This window comes from Brachyhypopomus gauderio, chromosome 18 (genome assembly GCF_052324685.1).
Source record: "Brachyhypopomus gauderio isolate BG-103 chromosome 18, BGAUD_0.2, whole genome shotgun sequence".
Classification (NCBI taxonomy): domain Eukaryota; kingdom Metazoa; phylum Chordata; class Actinopteri; order Gymnotiformes; family Hypopomidae; genus Brachyhypopomus; species Brachyhypopomus gauderio.
Genome location: NC_135228.1, coordinates 13,661,887 through 13,681,371, shown reverse-complemented (window position 1 = coordinate 13,681,371; position 19,485 = coordinate 13,661,887). Strand labels below are relative to the sequence as shown.

Genomic DNA, 19,485 nt, shown 5'->3' with positions numbered 1-19,485 from the left:
GTGCGGGTGGTAAGGAAGTCTAAGTGCGGAAGGTTGAAAACAGGAGGAAGAAGGAAGGAGTCTGTACTCTGTTAATGCTCTGATTCCAACCGTCCTCCTCGCCTCCCGAAGAGAATCTGCGGCCTCGGGGGACTGAGAGAGAGAGAGACAGAGAGTGAGACAGATAGAGAGACAGAGAGATGGTGAAAGACAGATGGTGAAAGACCTAGTATTTAAAATAGAATAAAAAACTACATATGCACGGTGCAAAAATAAACAAAACATCAACCTTATGAAAACAGACATTTCCAAAGTCAAGAGGGACCCATGTAGACCAGTCAAAAAAAAAAAAACCTCAAGAACAACAACTCACCTTTAGGAGAGCCGGGGTAGAAATAGTCAGAGTCAGACTGCTGGGAGAGGTCAGAAGAGAACGGCGAGAAGGGCGAAGACAGAATATCCTCACTGGTTTTACTCTTCAGGGCTTCGTTTTCGTCATCGTCTGCGGGGCAGAAAGAAACTGCGATATTCGGAGCGCACTGTCCAAGGAGAAATCCCGCGGACACGGTCGGGGCTTTCACGGGACACGCTCAAGCGTGGAAGTGCGAGCGAAACGTCGATAAGCGGTAAATGAGCACAGGGAGGTGGTGAGATCGAAAACGGCTGCCGTGAACGCGCGATCAGTAGCGGAGCTGCGCGTGACACCGCATCGCTCAGGTGAACACGCAGCCAGCCCAGCTGCACAGAGGGGGAGGGGCAGGACGCAGAGAGGGGCTCGCTCCTCATACACGTATAGAGCATCAGAAGTCGTCACTGTCCTCAGTTCAGCCAGACACTAATATTCTGTCGTGCTAATGTTAGCGGTAGCCATGGGACGCAATAAAACTGCTAGAACGCTAAAATGTATTTTACAATGGTTAAACTACTTGCAGACTGATGTGTTTAGTCATACACTGGAATAATACGCCGAGACACAGCCTGGGTTGTAGCTACATGAAATAAGCCCCCTAGGACAGGTGCCTAATAAAGTGGTCAGTGTGTATAGGTGCAAGGTAGCTGGGTGGTGAGTTAAACAGAATCCAGGAAAACAACGGTAGGGGAGCTGGGTACTTACAGGGTGGATGGTTCATCGAGGGAGGAACCGTCAGGATGGAGAGAGCAGGGAGGAGAAGAAGCAGGTCAGAGAGAGAGAGAGAGTGCTCCACAGAAATGAGGGCCAGAATAGGCAAGCACATGCTGACCACAGCACACCACATACAGGACATGCAAGCAGGCCAATCAAGGTGACCTAATCCGATCGCCATAATGTGTCAATAGATCAGAGATTAGGCCAGATGAAACAATACAAGGTGGTCTCTGGGGTTAAGTGTGATTTGTAAGGTAAAGGCCAAGGTGTCTGCACCAAAGCCTCCCGTGTCTGAAGATTAGAAGTATTCCTGCGTCCACACAGCGTACTTCACACTTTCGGTGAGGTGTTACCGTGGCCTTGCTGTGAGTGGGCTTCCATCGAACTGGTCGACAGGTGGGAGTGGTGGTGGTGATGGAGGTAGGGGGATTGGTTTGGGGGGGATTCTTTAATATTGCTCATCTTTTTTAATTGAGGAAAAGAAAAGCTATTTGTTGAAATCCCAGCAGAAACGCAGTTGTAATGAATAGCACCCATACAAACAAACACTAAAGCAAAGCCACTCAAAAACACAGGTGTGCGCCATGCAGTGGTCCCACACACAACCAGGCATTCCGCATTGCAGGTCATCTAGCTTGAGATCTTAACATTGAGCTTAAATTCAGACATTCCATTACCATTTTATAATGATTAATTTGCACATTCAAACAAAACATTACTGTCTCCAGTGCCAGTTGACTTCACAAATCATAAATAATGAGGCTACCTCCGCACAGGAAAAGAACACGCATAAAAAAAAATGAAATAAGCTCTTCATTTTCAGTGCTGGTGTTAGTGGATGAGGCCATCTGGTGCTGGAGACACAGCACACACTGCAAGCTCATGGGACACACTATGCTGGTTATCTCCAGAATGAGAGAAAGGATGCAAGCCTTTGTCTCGTTCTTAGAGAAGCCTCCACACAAATACCATTATGTCTCTTATAGATGGGGGGCTTTCTGTAGATGTTAGACTCTCCAGTGGCTAAAGACAGAAAGAGAAAGTGAAAAAAGGTGAAAGAAACCAGGGTGTTTTGGTTGAACTTGACCCACAGGTAAAAGGGAGAATGGGTCAGTCATTGACTGCCCATAAACTACTTATATTTTGGCCTGCAAACTTCAGTGTGGTTAGACAGGCAGTTCTAGATCGTTGGGTGGAGTGAAATATCTCAGGGTTTATAAGGCAGTCTAAAAGTTTTCCACATATTCCTCAGGCTCATGGGAAATGAAGTTTTTCCTTGTGTTTCTTCTTGCTCCCTTGTGGTGCCCAACCTGACCTCTTTGTAGAAGGGTGTGGAAGAGCATGGAGCCGGGTGATAATAAGAGAATGAAGGGCTTTAATAAGCTTTCATTCTGAGGTGTCAGCAGAGGAAGTTTCACCAGCGTAAGCTTTGGAATATGGGGTTGTCCCACTGGGGCAGAACACCCATGAATACAGACACAGGAAGACCACAGGAAGAGTCAATCCATCATAATGACTATTAAACACAAAACATTGACAGCAGTGTTTAAATCCAATTAATGGTTCCCTTGAGAGTTATCTATGGAAGTCATTTGGCCCAAACAGTAAAGTGTGGTTTTCACGAATATGATTAAATTATCACAGCTCCATAAAAAGTTTAAAGTTTTCTTTACACATACCGTGCTCATTTTCTTTGAGGCATATTGGCAAACTGACCAAGAATACAAAGTGAAAGCACTAGTAAATCAAGGGACCTCTCATTGAAGGAAAACCTGTTGATGGTGACATCTTATTTCATGGGTGAGCAATGGAGAATGTGGGATGGATAAGAGAAGACGAACATTATCAGGTGTGATTCATAAAGCTGCCTAAGGTAGTGGCCTTCAGACTCTGGATCATTAACTTGCTGAGGCTGCTGGTGGAATAGGGACGGATGGGCTGGACCCACGAGGAGAAAAGCAGTAGCCTACCTGGAACATGAAAATGCCTGGGACCTTGGTACATGGTGGGTGTGTTGCACCTGGCATCAAGCTGACTGTAACAGGGAGAGCTCCTGCCACTCTCAGTGCCTGCTGCGAACCCAAGACCAATCACAGCCACAGAAACCAGAGCATGAGCCCAGGCTTGACCCGCCCCCATTCTCATGTTACTAACCATAGCCTGGCCTACATGCTGGCCAGCCAGGGATCTGTTTAGTACCTAAGCACACCATGCCCACAGATGTAAAGTAAAAAAGAGAGTAAAAAAAGGAAAAGCTTTAGCATTAATGTTGTGGAATATTTCACTCAATGCAGTGAATGCTACTAAACCAGCAATAGGTCTATTAATTAGCAAATACTAAATGTTCAAGGTAAACTACCATTGAAGCCAACTGTACAGAGAGACATGCTGCATTTTGAAATTGTAAATAATGTTCATGAGACAGCAGAATCTAAAAGAGATGCTGCAATCATAAAGACGTATATGATGCAATATGGCGTGCGTCTAAATGAAAGAATGGCAGGAAACTCTTCTGCTGAGAAGCACTAGACACAGAGCGATGGATGAACAGTCATTTTAGCCTGGTTTGGACAATACTGCGGGAATACTGCAGGAATACTGCGGGACTGCCCCCTGTGGCACCTCTCCTGGTGTTAGGCAGTGGGCCAATTGAGTTGAGGACTGACCAGAACGACGGTAGAGCTGAGGGGAGCGAGGTGTGGCGGGCGACAGGCCTTGGCGGCTGTAGGTCGGCGAGTCGATGTAGCCGGGGCTCGAACTGCGCCGGTGCCTCAGGTCCAGGCTGGTGTATATTTCCTGGTAGAGAAAGAGCAGAGAACCAATCAGACGGCAGGCTCACCATCTGCCCGGTACACAGCGTCAATCACCTGCATCAACAGCACCAGAGTCACCAGGAGAACAGTGTTACTTCAGAGAACATTCAATAACAGCGCAAGAAGGAATTTAAACAAGGCTAATCAGCAACCAAATATCCATTGAAACCATCAAAAGGACACTGTCACCTTAGTGCTTAATAAATATTGTGAAAAGGAAGAATTTATACAAGGCCAAATTTCAGAGTGATGCTAATGTCAACAGTGCATCATCATAACCTGATTCCTTGACTAAACAAATTCATGGCTTATACACCACAGATACAAATGCATCAAAACACTCATACTTAAGGTACTTAATCAGGTCACTATAAAGAAATGATATACAATACCAAATAAGGTATTTAATCAGGTCACATCAGATTTTTCCCCTTTAGTGTTTATATCTCCTGCTGCCTCTGAAGACAAGCATTACATCCAAGATCTCCTCTCTGCTGCCAAGCAAGCACTCTGACCAGTTTGAAAGTGCTTCATTACCTGAGAATATGGAGAGAGCGTTCCCATGGACTGTGCACACAGAGGCGGAGAGGAGAGAGGAGAAGAAAATGAGCGGAAATCAAGCAAGCACAAATTCATTTCACACTCCATTACTCCGTTCCTCCCAGGCCCATGCCAGAAGATGGCACAAGAAAGCAGGGAATGGAAAAGAGCAACTTGATATGAAAGATATAGTCATTCGACTTTCATGAATCCCATTAGGAAGATTTGTATACGCTCGACACAACTGCCTTCAGCGTTTCATCCCTTGCAATGCGCAGCCATGCATCACAGTGTTCGGACACTCGTTGGGCTGTAACATGTAGACACAAGAGCCAGAATCCATGCAAGCTATCACATTTGTGTATTATCATCTTATTATCCTCCAAACACGGACATCAGCTTGGCAGGAACCGCACGAAAAGACATCCATTGCCTCCAATAATCATTCGCATAACCAAAGCAGAGAGCGAACATGGATTCGGTTGAACATTAAAACATAACCGTGGAAGTAGGATGTACATGGGCAGCGAGCAGTGGAAACACAAAACCACTACACTGAGTGAATGGGTGGGGTGGGGTGGGTGGAGTGGGTGGGGGTTCAGAGCCAAGCGATAGTCAGTACTGGTGTCTGAGTACCTCCCCATAGCCGCAGTGCTCTAGCCTGTCATCAGAGGAGAATCTGTGATAGGCGGCGTAAGGAATGAGATCAGGCCGCTGTGCGTCATAAAGTGTTTTAATCTTAGGCAGCGCGGCCAGATCCCTGCATTTCAGGATCTCATTCTCCATTTTGGCCTGGGGAGCAAACATAGAACAGGGACAGAACAGAGAGAAATGATTGTGAGGATTCCACAGAGAGAGAGAGAGAGAGAGAGAGAGAGAGAGAGAGAGAGAGAGAGAGCCTGCAGAGGCAGACTCAGATCCAGTTGGAGATTGGATCTAGCATTGCAGCAGGCTTTTGACCGCATGTACCAAAGATGTCTGCACGCACGCACGCACACACACACACACACACGCACGCATGCACACACACACACCCATTGCCCATGTGTTTAAGGCACACATGGACAGCTGCTGCCTAAGGTATATATAATAAATAAACATAAATATATTGTGCATGTTTGCATTGCCCACTTTATTACAAACATGGATCTATTGCAGATTCATTGTAGATCAGCGGTGCAGTGTGGGTAATGTAGTACACAGAGGCTAACAGCAACACGTGGCTTACAATCTGCAATAATCTATCAATAAACTTGTGCATCTACAATACTGGTGATTCTGCAGAATCGGCCAGTTTGAGTCCAGCACAGGTGTAGGAGCTACCCAGAATTAGGTGCAGCACAGGTGTTTATAATAAAGTGGGTGGTACAGGAAAACGTAATTGCTTATGAACACACACGGCATTTGGGACACAATAAGAGGGGTGGATCACTTTTATAGCACCATGCTCAAACAGTTACCCACTCAACCACGATTGCTTAAACAATTATCCACTCAACCACGGCTGGTCAATCACCCACTCATTCATGGCTGCTCAAATATTTACCCATTCAACCATGGCCACTCAAATAATTACCTACTCAGCAAGTGTCTGCTTAAACAGTTACCCACTTAATCATGACAGCTCAAATAATCACTCACTCAACCATGGCTGATCAAATAATAACTGGCGTCAGAGTAATCAAAAGCTACAGCGGGCAAAAACAAAGCACCCCCCCCAATACTACTCCTTCCCTCGTACTCCCACAGATCATGAATGCTTGGTGGTGTTCTGGGTAAACAAGGCCCGTGGAGTGCTGGAACTGGCTGCTGATACAGCTTCACCGCATATGAAAACAACGAAAACTATTTTAATAATTCACACAACTGCACAACAGTGCAATAAACAAAAAAAGGTGCTGGAGAAATAGCATCATTTGTCAGTGATGACCTACTTCCTGACTGAGCCAGATTAAGCTTAATTTGGACCCATTCAGATTGTTACGCCTTATTAGAGGCCTTTACGTGACATATATCTGAAAACATATATTTCACATTAATGGCTGGTAATTATAAAACATGGTGTGCAGAACACAGCTTCTCTGAGTTTGTGTGTGTGTGTGTGTGTATGTGTGTTTGTGTGTGTGTGTGTGAGAGTGTGTGAATGGTGCACTACTTACACAAATTACTCGATTTGGGGAGCCTATACTGGATCCAGGTGGAGAGATGGAGGCCTCTGATGTGCGTCTAAACTGTAAGAATACACACACACACACACACACACACACACACACACACACACACACACACACACACACACACACACACACACACACACACACACACACACAGTATGCATTCAACAATATGCATGTATGCCACCATACCACTTCACCACTTCACAGGTTCTGCTAGTGCGCTGGATGACCAGAGCCTCACCCTGAGTTTCCTCTCAGTCTTGGCAGCTTGTTTACACAGCGGGTGCCACACTTCCGAGCCTACGAGAGGGAACACAGTAAGAAGACGCTGGAGTGTTGACACGGAGAACTCGGTCGCTACCTACATCTCCACAGGCGACGCAACTCTTTGTCGCGCCCCTCTACCGGAGGAGGGCCGTCTCCTTAGCCCTCAGACGCTGCACCTCGCTCGCTGTTTGAAAGCGATGAGCTAGAACAACATCGCTCCTGAGCAGCTCCAGCGCATCGATCGCGGGGCCGTGGCAGTCTGTACGTTAGCGGGGACACGCGTGTGGGCAGGTATGGCGTCCACTAACCCCCCCTTCTTAGTGCATGAACAATGTCAGACATGCACACACTCTCGCAGAACGAAGACAAGCTGCTACTTAAGAAAACGGGGGCGGAGTTTCAGTCGTTTGGAACCCATAAGAGAAACAACCGAGCGTTATGATCACAGTTCCTTTACCTGCATTCCTCTTGCTGCCTGTGGTAACCAGTACTGCGCAAGGGCTCGTAAGCTGATATCTAATTCCGCTAGCAAGGTCCATGAATGTCCGCGATATATGGCCCCTGGCCTTGGTTCAAATCCATTTGGGTTTCATGACTGTAATCCATCGTTAACCTCAGAGTTGTCAGTCCCCGTCACCGTAAATAAAAAAATTCTCCCTCTCAGCAAATTTTGCAAATCAAGGTATTAAAATTAGGCTCAACGCCACAAAATGCATAATCAATCCATCCGGAGATTACATTAGGCGATTAATTAACTGCATCTGCCCAGTAGGCTACTGTAAGCTCAAAAATGTTTTATACATAAAGACTGCTGGCATGAGGATATTCCAGAGTTACATGCAAAGTGTTCTGGGGACTCATGCCAATTAAACTTTTAGTGGGGCACTAAGAATAATTTTCTATGTATTACTTTTTTTCCCAGTTTAACTAAGGTAGGGTTGTAATGAAATGTAAGTAATGACGGTACTCAAAATATAAATACAAGTTACATATACATTAATTGATTAATACAGGCCATGTATTTAATGCTGTAGACATATTGATTTGGTGGCTGTATAGAGGCTGTGAATCTGACAGTAACAAAAGAAATGTAATGACAGATATGACCACTTTCACAATAGTGATCTGTTGACATGTCGGAGAGACCAGTGTGACCTCCCTAAACATGATCAAAAGAAGAGTATGAACTACAGGCCAGTCTACATGTCACTGTACAATAGTGGACACTTTTCAGAGCAATTTATTATATGAAGATTTTTTTTTTGTATTACTGTAATGATATTCAACCACTAACATAGCATTAGATATATGACACTATAGAGTGGATCTTGAGTACTAAAATTATTTATGTATATCTGTATTTTGAAGAAATGCTTTTTATGAACACTTATTTTAAATATGTGTAACTATTTTTGTATGTTTGTATGATAACACAGTTTTACATGCCCATGTGCTGAACTACCTTCAGGGCAACCACCCAAACAATGCCTAACTAAAAACAGGGTTTTTAGGAGAGGAGATCGGACAAACCAGACCGATTTAAGACAGGGAGATCAGACAAAATGATCTACTTACCAGGGAAATGGCTCGGGATACAGAGACCACTCACCTGTCAGGTACATCTCTTCTCCCTCAGCAAACATCGTATGACAGCGTGCGCAACGGGCACAGGTGGGGTGGTAGTGCTTTCCACCTGCCTGAGAGAGAGAGAGAGAGAGAGAGAGAGAGAGAGATGAGGGCAATCTGCTGTAAAGACACAGATGGGCAGTCGAGATCATGTGGATGAGGAGAAGAGACAGAAATAATTAGGAGAGGAGAAGGAGTCACAGTGGAGGAGAGCGGAGGCCTCAGAATCACACGCAATAATGCCACGCTAATTGGCTTTGCGCTCCGTCCTGCTCTCTGAGAGTAATTAGGAAGTCAGCTGGTAAAAAAAGGCCATTCTAAGGAGTTTAATGTAGCAGCTGCATCTCTCAGAATGATATGGCTTCTCAACCGTCTTCCTCCAGCTTTGAAGAGATACTGAGAGAGAAAGAGAGAGAGAGAGAGATAGAGAGAGAGGCATGGAGACTAGAGACTCCCTAGTATTTCAACATTCTGACAAAAATCTGAAAAGATGCTAAATTCAATTTGACTGACTAGTTGACATTTTAAAGTCATTCGTATGTTTATATTTAAAGACGTTTACTTGGAGTGCTGCCTTTGGTATGTTCATTACGGACCCTGAATGTGCATGACAGGAAAAAAGGCCACCACCCTGCTCAGAGGTCTGACCTGCTGCTGTACGTCATCAACAAGAGTTTCTCTTCTCTGCCCTTTCTCCTCAGATAATTTTGAACTCACCTCCCTCTGTCTTACTGTCACACACACACTCACACACACACACACACACACACACACACCGGTGGCAGAGCTGTCAGGAGAGCTTCATCTTAAGTGATGATGACACTGCATTAATCGGGACCCTCTATTTATAGAGCCCTGTCTGTAAGCACTTGGGATGCATTAGATACGCAGTCCAGCCTCACGGAGCCCTGAGCCCGAGAGACTCCAGCCTAATGCACTGCGTGGCGGAAATGTGCTGACGTCAGCATCCTGTTTTACCGCAGTCATTCATGTAAGGGAAGGGAACCTACCGGAGAACGGCCGCCATAGTTGCGTGCTTCCGCTTAGAAAAAAACCCCCCAAAAACACGCGATTGTAGTGGTGATAAGAGAAGCATGAATGGATTGTGGTGAAAATTGTCAGTTGATAGACACTGTGCTATCAGTTCTACCAGGACTGATTTTATAAATGGACTAAAGAGGCTTTGCATACTAACGTTTATAGAGATTGTCTGCTCTCTCATCATCAGAAGGGAAAGCCAGAGATCAGATCAAATCTGATTTACGGAAAACTTTCTGTGAGCCTGAAAGTCGGTCTTTAGCGTCCGGAATAGACTAGCTTGCATTTAAGTCACTTCAAGGGTTTAGAGAGTCCCAGAGGACAGATACACTTCATGGATTATTTGTTCAGCCATTCAGTTTGCTTCACTCCTTCCTCAGTAAGATATAAAGGGCAGAAACAGAGGGGACAAACACTGGCCGCTCACATCCATCAGTATTTGCTCTGTGCAATTTATCCCTCTATCTGCCTTCCTTTTCCACTCTGAAATACAGCACCCTTATAAGAGGAGGAGATAAAGAGATGGTACAAAAGCATCAAAAGAAGGAGAGAGAGAGAGAGAGATGAAGATGGTGGAGGTAAGACTAGCTGTGTAAAGTGTCAGGAGTTGAATGGTGGGAGATTGGGCTAAGACGACTAAACATCTAAAAATACAGATTGCATAAGCGGCCCACGTGTCAGCTCAAAACGATGCAGCTAATAGATGGAGATGAGAAGAAAGATGAGAAGAGAGATGAGAAGAGAGATGAGAGGATGAGGGAACCCAGTTCGGCATGCTCGCAATTTAGATTACATTAAGTTACGACCTGTTCTTTAAATGAATATGCTCAATAAGGTTTCACTGAGATTGTTGCACTGTAGGCCAAAATTGTTTTTAGAACACCAATTTATACAGCCAGAAAATAATGAGCCTGCTAAATATTCTTAAGATAAATAAATAATACATGATAAATGCTAATGCTGACCATTATGTAATTTAAAGGCATCACTAATCTAAAGATCTTACCTCCAGGACTCTTCCACTGATGTATTTGTTGCAGGTCTCACACCTGATACCGAACTGGCTGTGGTAATCTGACTCGCAGTATGGTACCCCATCTCTGAAGAACAAGTTCACACAGCAGACAGAACACAATTACCATTTTGTCTGTGTTTTTTTGGACAATTCAGGCCATACAATGACCGAGGACACAAGCATGAGACTAAAGCTAAAGCTAAGCTGAGCTACATTAGAAGAGTTTGAAAGCAGATAAAGAAAGATCACCTTTGTTAAATTTAGGCTAGCTACACCAGACACAACAAATCCAGGTGCAACCATGGATGTGTTGGGAGTCATGAAAAGTTTTGCCGTTAAACAAAACCGGGCCTTATAAGTCTCCTGAGCTGCCTAAAAAAAGTGTTATGAACACCAGGTATGAAGGTCACTATTCTCTCGCTTTACCAAATGCATTCACGAACGCCGTGTCTCGAATCGAGGGGCGTGTCCGTGAGGAGAGAGTGGGCGGGGCCAGGGACCTACCTGCTGATGTACTCGCCCGTGAGCACTGTGCCGCAGGTGTGGCACTTGAAGCAGCTGACGTGCCACTGCTTCTCCAGAGCCAGCAGGGACTGGCCGTGAGTTATCTCCTCCTTACAGCCCGCACAGTCTGCCACAGGGAGCAAGGACATGTTGGAATAGTCAGGGGACGCAGTATCGGAACAGACGCTTCTGAAGGCACTGCAGAGAGTCAGGCTGTACAGAGCGTGATATGGGGACACTCCTTGGCATGCTTGTATTCTTACGGTGAACACTGAGTGTGCGTGAACGGCAGAGTGAGAAATAGCCCGGCGGGAGTGCTCAGGGGACACAAACTAATGGTGAAGGATGGAACAGGCAACACTCCTCACAAACTCCTCCTGACGCGCCGAATCCACGAGTGAAGAATGAATCAAAGAAACGGGCGGACGTCTCTCGTATGTATGCAAAACGATCTGTTCAGCTCGGTGAACTTCACATGAACGTCGCGGCAGTGAGGGCTTCGTCAGCGTGTTTCCAGCTCATCCAGCACCCATCACCTTATATACAGCAGACCCTGCCCCTTAGTGACGTCATCATGAATCACGAGTTACACAAGAGAAGAGCAGAAATGATGAGGTAAAACCATAACAGAAGGCAAATACACCAGGTGCATGTATAACTGTTAGTATGCTGATCTATATGTATAAAAATCAAATGAAAATTATGCCCTGAGTTGCTCTGTAGGAGACGTGTTTCTCTTTACCTTTTGCCATTTCAAGTCCACGAACTAATGGCTTGTAGGCTGCATTACAAGAGGAGAACTGTGTGTGTGTGTGTGTGTGTGTGTGTGTGTGTGTGTGTGTGTGTGTGTGTGTGTGTGTGTGTGTGTGTGTGTGTGTGTGTGTGTGTGTGTGTGTGTGTGTGCTGAGAAAATTATGGCAGGGAATGGCACATGGTTGTATGTGGGTTCCATCTCAGTAAAGGTCATCCACTTTGTTCTCATTTAGGTAGCGAGATGACTCTCTTACGCCCCTGCAGATGCACCGTGCTCACGAGTACACGTGGGGCCCTCCATGCAGGAGTGCATTCCTCTTCATGTTTACAGCAGACTCTGCCATATCTCTGCCTGCTCCGTCACTCAGGGACAGACGTAACGTGGCAGCTGTACCCAGAGGAAGCGGCGCGTGTCACGAGGAGCGAAAGACGGCTGTCGCCGCAACGCAGACAGGGAGGGAGCAAGACGAGTAAGGGTGGGTGGCGGAGGCGGGACTTACGGCTCGGCCCGTGGACTCTGATTGGCTCGCTGCTGCTGCTGAGCGCGTGTGAGCAGTGCTGACACACACACTTCTTCCCGCAGAAGGTCACCCTGTCTCCGATTGGGAATGGCTTCCTATGACCCAGCGAGATGGGGTGTCAGGCCACAGGTGTGGGTACACACACACACACACACACACACACACACACACACACACACACACACACACACACACACACACACACACACACACACACACACACGTTAATTTTGTAGAATGTTTAATCACATTACTATAACATAGTAATTACACATTGTAATAACAGCATAATTATACTATTGTTATAACAATGTGCAATTACAGTGTAATGTGTAATAACATAAGAAGTACAGAAGTAATACATTTATATTTCAAAGGCCAAATGATATATCGTGTATCAACACTCGTGGACTGTCTCTTTTCCAATCAGAGTACTTGGTTGGTAAAAACATTTTGAGAAGAGCATACCTATAAATCAAGAATTTTATCAAATATTCAAAATTCAGTATAAATAAATAATAAACCACATTCCTGATTCTGTGGTACACCCTCTTACTCTGTGAATGTAACGTGTTTGTGGGTCTATACTAAGTGCTTGCTGAATGGTACATGTTCTTCAAGTTACGGTGAGTGAGCCCCATGAAAGCTTGACAATCCTTTTAACTGATTAGGCCTCTGTTCACACTATAGTAAAGACCATAAAACAAGACATGCAAACGTTGTTATTGGAGCTGGGAACTGAGGAGAAGCAGCATGTCTATACTGGAAGCCTTGTGGGTCAGACTGGTCGACCTCCGAGCAGCTGGTGACCAACAAACCAACTGTTGAGGTTGCGGGACATTAGACGAGTACCTTTTCATTCACAGGACACAAAGAGAGCACCAGTCAATCTAGAAGATGGTAACACACACACACACACACACACACACACACACACATACACACACACATAGACACACACACACACACACACACCAAATGCTACGCTCGCTGACCTGGCCTTTAAATCTACTCTATAAAGCATTGTGAAAAATGGCATATGCTCTCTCTCTATGTTAGATCAACTTTAGAGTCAGAACCAAACATTTCATCAGTGTAATCTCTGATCAATAACAGCTTAAGGTAAGAGCATCGACCTGAGGAAGCTTTTGATCAACTGTGGCGAGCAAACGTGTAAAACCCCGAGAGAGCTCTTACGGAACAATTCAGGCCACGGCAGTGAAGCCTTTCCCTTAGGTCCTCCTTTAGGAGAACTTAAGCCAGCTCCCTGCTGGGAGCAGCACTGCGTGTCAGAACCACCAAGTAGAACTCACACACATGTGCGTGCACACACGGCACAGATGGTAGACTGTGTATTTGGTAAGAGACGGTACTGTAAATACTGTACCCTTCCTACAGTATCGTATATATACAATACATGGACGAGACACCGCGAATCAGCAGTTGCGCTGTCCTTCAGGAGTGTGTGTGTGTGTGTGTTCTTCTGAAACCTTAAAGGCAGGTGATTCTTCAAAGGACAACCAGGTAAAAACAGCTTGATGATGTAGATTTGGTATGCATGAGTATATGAGAGTTCCCTGGTATTCACCCACTCTGTTTAGGCTCTGTTCACAGTGTTGGCTCGCCGTGCTTTAAATAGCATCGGCCCAAGTCCCGTACGGCGCCATCCGCTTCACAGCTGTGCACATCTGTGCGTGAGTGAGCATGAGGTTTCCGTTCCACTTCGCCGCACGTCAATAAACCATTCAAAAGTTATACCTGTCTAATCTTCCCCCTCCAACATGAGGCGTTTGGTGCATGTGCTAGGGTCTGGGAGAAAAAAAGCAGCCATTCTTGTCTCACACACACTGAGCCACTGAACTGAATCGAGGGCTGGAACAAGTGCTCCTGACACTGGGCTCCAGCCCTGAGGCTGAGCAGTGCTCCAGTTTGTGTAGATGCCACGTTAAAACATGACACCGTTTCCTGCGCGCCGTTCCTCTTCTGAAGGTGAAACACGTTTCGCCACCTGCGCACAACGGCTCCAGAAGACGAGCCAGGCCCCTTTCGTGGGATTTCATAAACAAAGGCACACTTTGTCCTTTTCGTTCGCACGGGAACATTTTCACAGGAAATGACTTCACGCAAAAGGATCGAAGGAGACCCACCCGAGCAAACCTCAGAGGTATCGTAGCGGAACGTGGGGCGGGTTTGGGGGTGGGGGGTCGTTGGGCGTGTGCTTGTGATGCACGGCAGTAATGAGAAGTGTAACCCAGACAGCAGGAGATGGGCTGGTATCGTTCTCTTCTCATATTGCTATCTTGGCTGGATTCATGCAGATTCCTTGTCTAGAACATCAGGAAAATCCTGCTTGGTCTCTTAGTGGAAACCACTCAAGTGTTTGTTCAGCCCTTTTCATCTTGAGGGTGGACCACTGAAACTAAGTCCTGGCACGTCTTCCAGACCCCTGTCACTGGTGCAGAATGTGTCTACACAACTTCCTGAAGTTCTCTCATGTCCCATGTCCCTTGTTGGGACTCCTTATGTTGGTTCATTCTAGTGGCTTAAATCAGACATTTAACACCGATGCTTGTTTACTCAGCCCAAAACAGGCCAGCTCACACTTCTCTAATGACACTCATCACACCCCGGTTGGCACCATACTCTTGTTCCACTCGAACCTCCAACGATAAGGACACGAAGAATACTCGCACCGAGACGCTTTGTGGACCGCATCCCTCCACAGAGCCACTGCCTACCTGCACACGCTGCAGATGAAGCATGCAGGGTGGTAGGCACGGCCGAGCGCCGACACCACCTCCCCGCTGATGAACTGGCCACAGCCGTCGCAGCGGGTGCCGTACAGGCGCTGGTAGTCGGCCGTGCAGAGGTACTCGCCACCCTTCTGGAAGAAGCCCGTGCGGGACAGGTCGCAGGCACACACTGTCGAAAGAACCAGACAAGAGTCGCTCCGTAAGACGTCGAGCAAGAGAGCACGGTTACACCTGTATATACAGCATCAGGATGATGATGAGATTTGCTCACACAAGCCTGGTTGTATGTATGTAATTCGGCTTTATCTTAGCTTCAACATACTTCCATGGAACACCGTAACACTAACAAAGAGTATGATTGGCAAGGCAAGGCAACTTTATTTACAGAGCACCTTTCATACACACCGGCAATTCAAAGTGCTTCATACAAGAAAAGAAGAATCTTGAAGGTCATTGCCCACAAAATATAATACATTAAATAGAGATTAAAATGAATTAAATTGTGACGGGCAGGGTGAGCGAAATAAAATGGAAGTTTCAGGGAAAAATTATGGTTTAATAGAAAAAGTGCGCAAACCAAAAACCTGTGACTTGATCCAAATGAAGGATATAATGACCAGCGACTGGTACAAAGACAAGACATATGTAGACAAACAAACGACCCTCAGGTGAGACGGATCGCGGGCTCCGCCCACCTGAGGGACGAACACCACAACAACAACAACGACAACTGCCGCTGTGGATGGAGGCGACCGGTAGGGGGCCGCTGTATCGTGACATAAATACTGAAATAAAATAGAAATTATTACGATATTAAGATAAAAGATAAAAGAATTAAAGGATAAAGAAATTTAGAAATGAAGATATTTAAAAAATCAATAAAACTAGAAACTGAGAGAAAATAAAATAAGAAAATAAGTAACAGGTAAATAAAATAGGCTACATTTTTGGTACCTACACTAACCAAAAGCCAGACCAAATAAGTACATTTATATCTTGGATTTAAAAACATCAAATGTTGGAGTTCTAATGTCTTCTGACAGCTGGTTCCATTTAGAACCAGCATAATAGCTAAACGCTGCCTCTCCTTGCTTAGTTTTTACCTTTGGCAGGACTAATGGATTAGTTCCTAGAGACCTTAGATTTCTGACTGGCTCTTAGCTCTACAGCATGTCAGATAGATACACTGGTCCTACACCATTAAGTGATTTATAGACCAGCAATAACACCTTGAAGTCTATCCTGTATTGTACTGGTAGCCAGTGTAAGAACTTAAGAATGGGGGTGATATGATCACTTCTATTGCTCCTAGTGAGAACTCTAGCAGCTGCATTTTAAATCAGCTGTAGCTGTTTAATTGTCTTTTTTGGGAGTCCTATTAGGAGGCCATTACAGTAATCAATCCTGCTAGAGACAAAAGCTTGAATGAGTTTCTCAAGATGTGGTTTTGTCAAGAAATCTCTGATCTTATTGATATTCTTAAGATGACAAAAGGCTGAGATCAGAATCTATTAATATGCCTAGGTTACAAGCTAGCTCTTTAGAATGTAGAATATTTGAGTCTAAGTAGGCAGTGAGTCTGTGCCGTTCATTGCTATTACCAAATATATTACCAAATTACAGATAAATATAATATATCTGTTTTATTCAGCTGTAGAAAGTTTTGACCCATCCAGTTAGTGAGAGTTACTGGGATTGTAGTTGTCTGGCGAAAGGGCTAAGTAGATCTGAGCGTCATCTGCATAGCTATGGTATGACAGCTCAGAGTCTAGTATGATCTGTCCAAGTGGAAGCATGTATAAATTAAATAGGAGCGGCCCAAGAGTCGAACCTTGTGGAACTCCACAAGTCACAGAAATCTTATTTTCAATTTCAACAAAATAATTCCTGCCTTGCAGGTAAGAACTGAACCATTTTAGGACTATGTGAGAGACCAACCCACTTCTCTAGTCTAAGTATCAAAGGCTGCACTAAGGTCAAGACCAAGATTGGTCAAATAAACAGTAGGCTTAGTGTTATGTAATCCCATTTGTGGAGTCACACTAATTTAAAGTGCATAGAGCCAAGTCACATGGCTGAATACAGTGGCCATAAATCTTCAACACAGGGTCGAATCAGCACAAGTACATTAAAAGCCTTTAAGTGAAATCAGCGGAAGTGTAAGCTGATTGTTCTAATGTGCTGGTGGAAATAATGTTAAGAGTGGCGTTAAAGCTGCAAGAAGAATCTTTAGTGACCGGCAAACAGTTACCAAAACTACAACTGAAATATGCAAATATGAGACATTTATCACAAGGCTTTAAATTAGGACAGCCTTTTGTTAAAAAAGAGATTAAATTAAGCTTCTTTTTTTTAAAGAACAAGTTTGTGTTTTTTCCTCATACTTTAGGAGTGCCATGTCCCAATTTCCAAATAGGTCTCTCCACATTGTGTATGCATTCTAAATCACTTAAAGCCACTTCCATCATGTTTATTTAAATTACACGATAATGTGAAGTGCCTCAATAAACTCAGAGCAATATGCAAATGTTACATGCATATTCACAATGTCTGACTGTCATTGCACTGTGTGGGGGAGGCGTAACCTTGTCATCAATGAGACCATGGTCAGATTCTTTTCTTGACAGCCCCAGTAAGAGCCTCAAATCCCAAAAGCGGGGCTCAGTCCACTTCACCACTCTCACTGGGTTATCCTTCATCAACGTTTAATGGAAATCATTACTTATTGTATCTTTAATTATTAACTGTGAAAATCTTGTCAAGCATAGCTTCTTATGATCATGTCCCATAAGTGCAGTGTGGTATTGCTCATTAGAGAGCGTTAGCTCAGCTCTGACCCATGGAAATGGCCCCAACCACCCCACCCCTGGCCCAGGATGTGGCGTGATTGGCTGAGCTGCCTTCAATATTACATGGCCTGCCACTGGCATGCTGCTACATGCACACTTTCCCAGGGGCCCTCTGCAACAAGCCAGATCTTCACTCCCTCCACGAAACACATATTATATCAGGCCAAGCCTGCCTGTGCATGCATGCGTGTAGGTGACTGTATGTGCGAGCGGGAGTGTGGGTATGTCTCAATGGGGAGGTCACCAGAAAGGACTGAACAGCTCCCCCATCTTCAGACCCTGTGGCTGCAGGATTATTGAGCCCAGACTGTATTCGCAGAGGAACCGATACACAGCATTTAGCGCAGACAAGGAGTGACTCCACGCCCAAGGCTGCAATGATGATCCTACAGTACCATTACTATAAATCAGGATGCACACATTTCTATTACAATGGTATCCTGGGACTTCTTTTATCAGAAACAGACAACACACAATGCACTACACATTATAATTGCCATGTATTTTTAACACCTCCCATGATAACAGTCTCTCCTGCCACACATTCACAAGAGTGAGTAGAGACTCACGGGGTCCTCTTCGGAGACACTCACCGGAGCCTCTTTTTGAATCAGAGCCTCAGAGGCATCGCGGGTGTGACTGTGGGTGGCAGCTGTGTCACTCCGGGTTAGACAGGACAGGCACCCTGCTGCCCTCGCCTGCCAACCTGCCAATGAGAGCCAAGCCGGGTGCCACGTCCCCCCGGTGGCATGTGGCACTGCTGAGATTTGAAACTGGGTCCCAAAGGGAGATGCCCTTTCTGCACCAAGCTGCTTTAATAGTTGTCAGGTTTATGTAGGAGTTATGTTTATTTGTTTCATTTGTGTGGTATTCGTACACATTGGAAAACATAACATGGAATGGTAAACATGCTAAGATGGGCTGACAATCAGGTGTTGTAAAGCATGTAGTCTGTTCCACAAAAACCTCAGTCTCTCCCCCGATGTTAAAGCCATACACATTTTCGTAAAACAAAAGACATGAAATGAAGAGATGACATAATCTGTTCTCCTTTCTGCCGGGATATGGAGAACAGCATGAGTTACCGCTGTGTATTTTTGACTAAAAGAATTTGTATCAGATAACACCCTATTTGTATCGGACACACACAGACAAATGCATACAGACACTCTCTCTCTCTCTCTCTCACACACACACACACACACACACACTCACCCTAGTATCAGTCATGGAAGAACCAGAGACACAAATGGTTGCCTATGATAGCCCAGTCACCACGGAGACGAGGCTTTCATGTCCCTCCACACACATCTGCACGCGCTACAGTTTACCCTCTTTCCTCTGCCATACATAATTCAGCAGCTTCATAAAAAAAGCGTGTGTGTGTGTCCGGGGTGGTCTACATTGGACTGATGAGTGACTAGTGCATGGAAGGGGTGTGCAGTGTGTGTGAGGCAGTGTGTGTGAGGTGCGTGCGAGTATACACCACACACACACACACAGAGTAAAGTTGAGTATATATTT

General features: G+C 45.2%; 1 protein-coding gene across 5 annotated transcripts in view; it reads right to left on the bottom strand.

The window, feature by feature from the left end:
• LOC143482390 (actin-binding LIM protein 3-like) overlaps nt 1-19,485 on the bottom strand; it is a 55,161-nt gene that overhangs the window by 6,037 nt on the left and 29,639 nt on the right. Inside the window, exons 3-16 of one of the 5 annotated variants that reach the window (XM_076980732.1) lie at nt 15,098-15,281; nt 12,339-12,454; nt 11,086-11,212; nt 10,573-10,666; nt 8,512-8,599; nt 6,877-6,935; nt 6,618-6,689; nt 5,095-5,250; nt 4,456-4,485; nt 3,772-3,901; nt 3,076-3,177; nt 2,075-2,128; nt 353-463; nt 68-132 (exon numbers count right to left, since the gene is read on the bottom strand). In XM_076980732.1, the coding sequence (XP_076836847.1) occupies nt 68-132; nt 353-463; nt 2,075-2,128; nt 3,076-3,177; nt 3,772-3,901; nt 4,456-4,485; nt 5,095-5,250; nt 6,618-6,689; nt 6,877-6,935; nt 8,512-8,599; nt 10,573-10,666; nt 11,086-11,212; nt 12,339-12,454; nt 15,098-15,281 (1,388 nt within the window). Of the gene's footprint in view, nt 1-67; nt 133-352; nt 482-2,074; nt 2,129-3,075; nt 3,178-3,771; nt 3,902-4,455; nt 4,486-5,094; nt 5,251-6,617; nt 6,690-6,876; nt 6,936-8,511; nt 8,600-10,572; nt 10,667-11,085; nt 11,213-12,338; nt 12,455-15,097; nt 15,282-19,485 lie in introns of all 5 variants that reach the window. The other 4 variants (XR_013122205.1, XR_013122207.1, XR_013122206.1 and 1 more) reach the window with 4 other exon arrangements.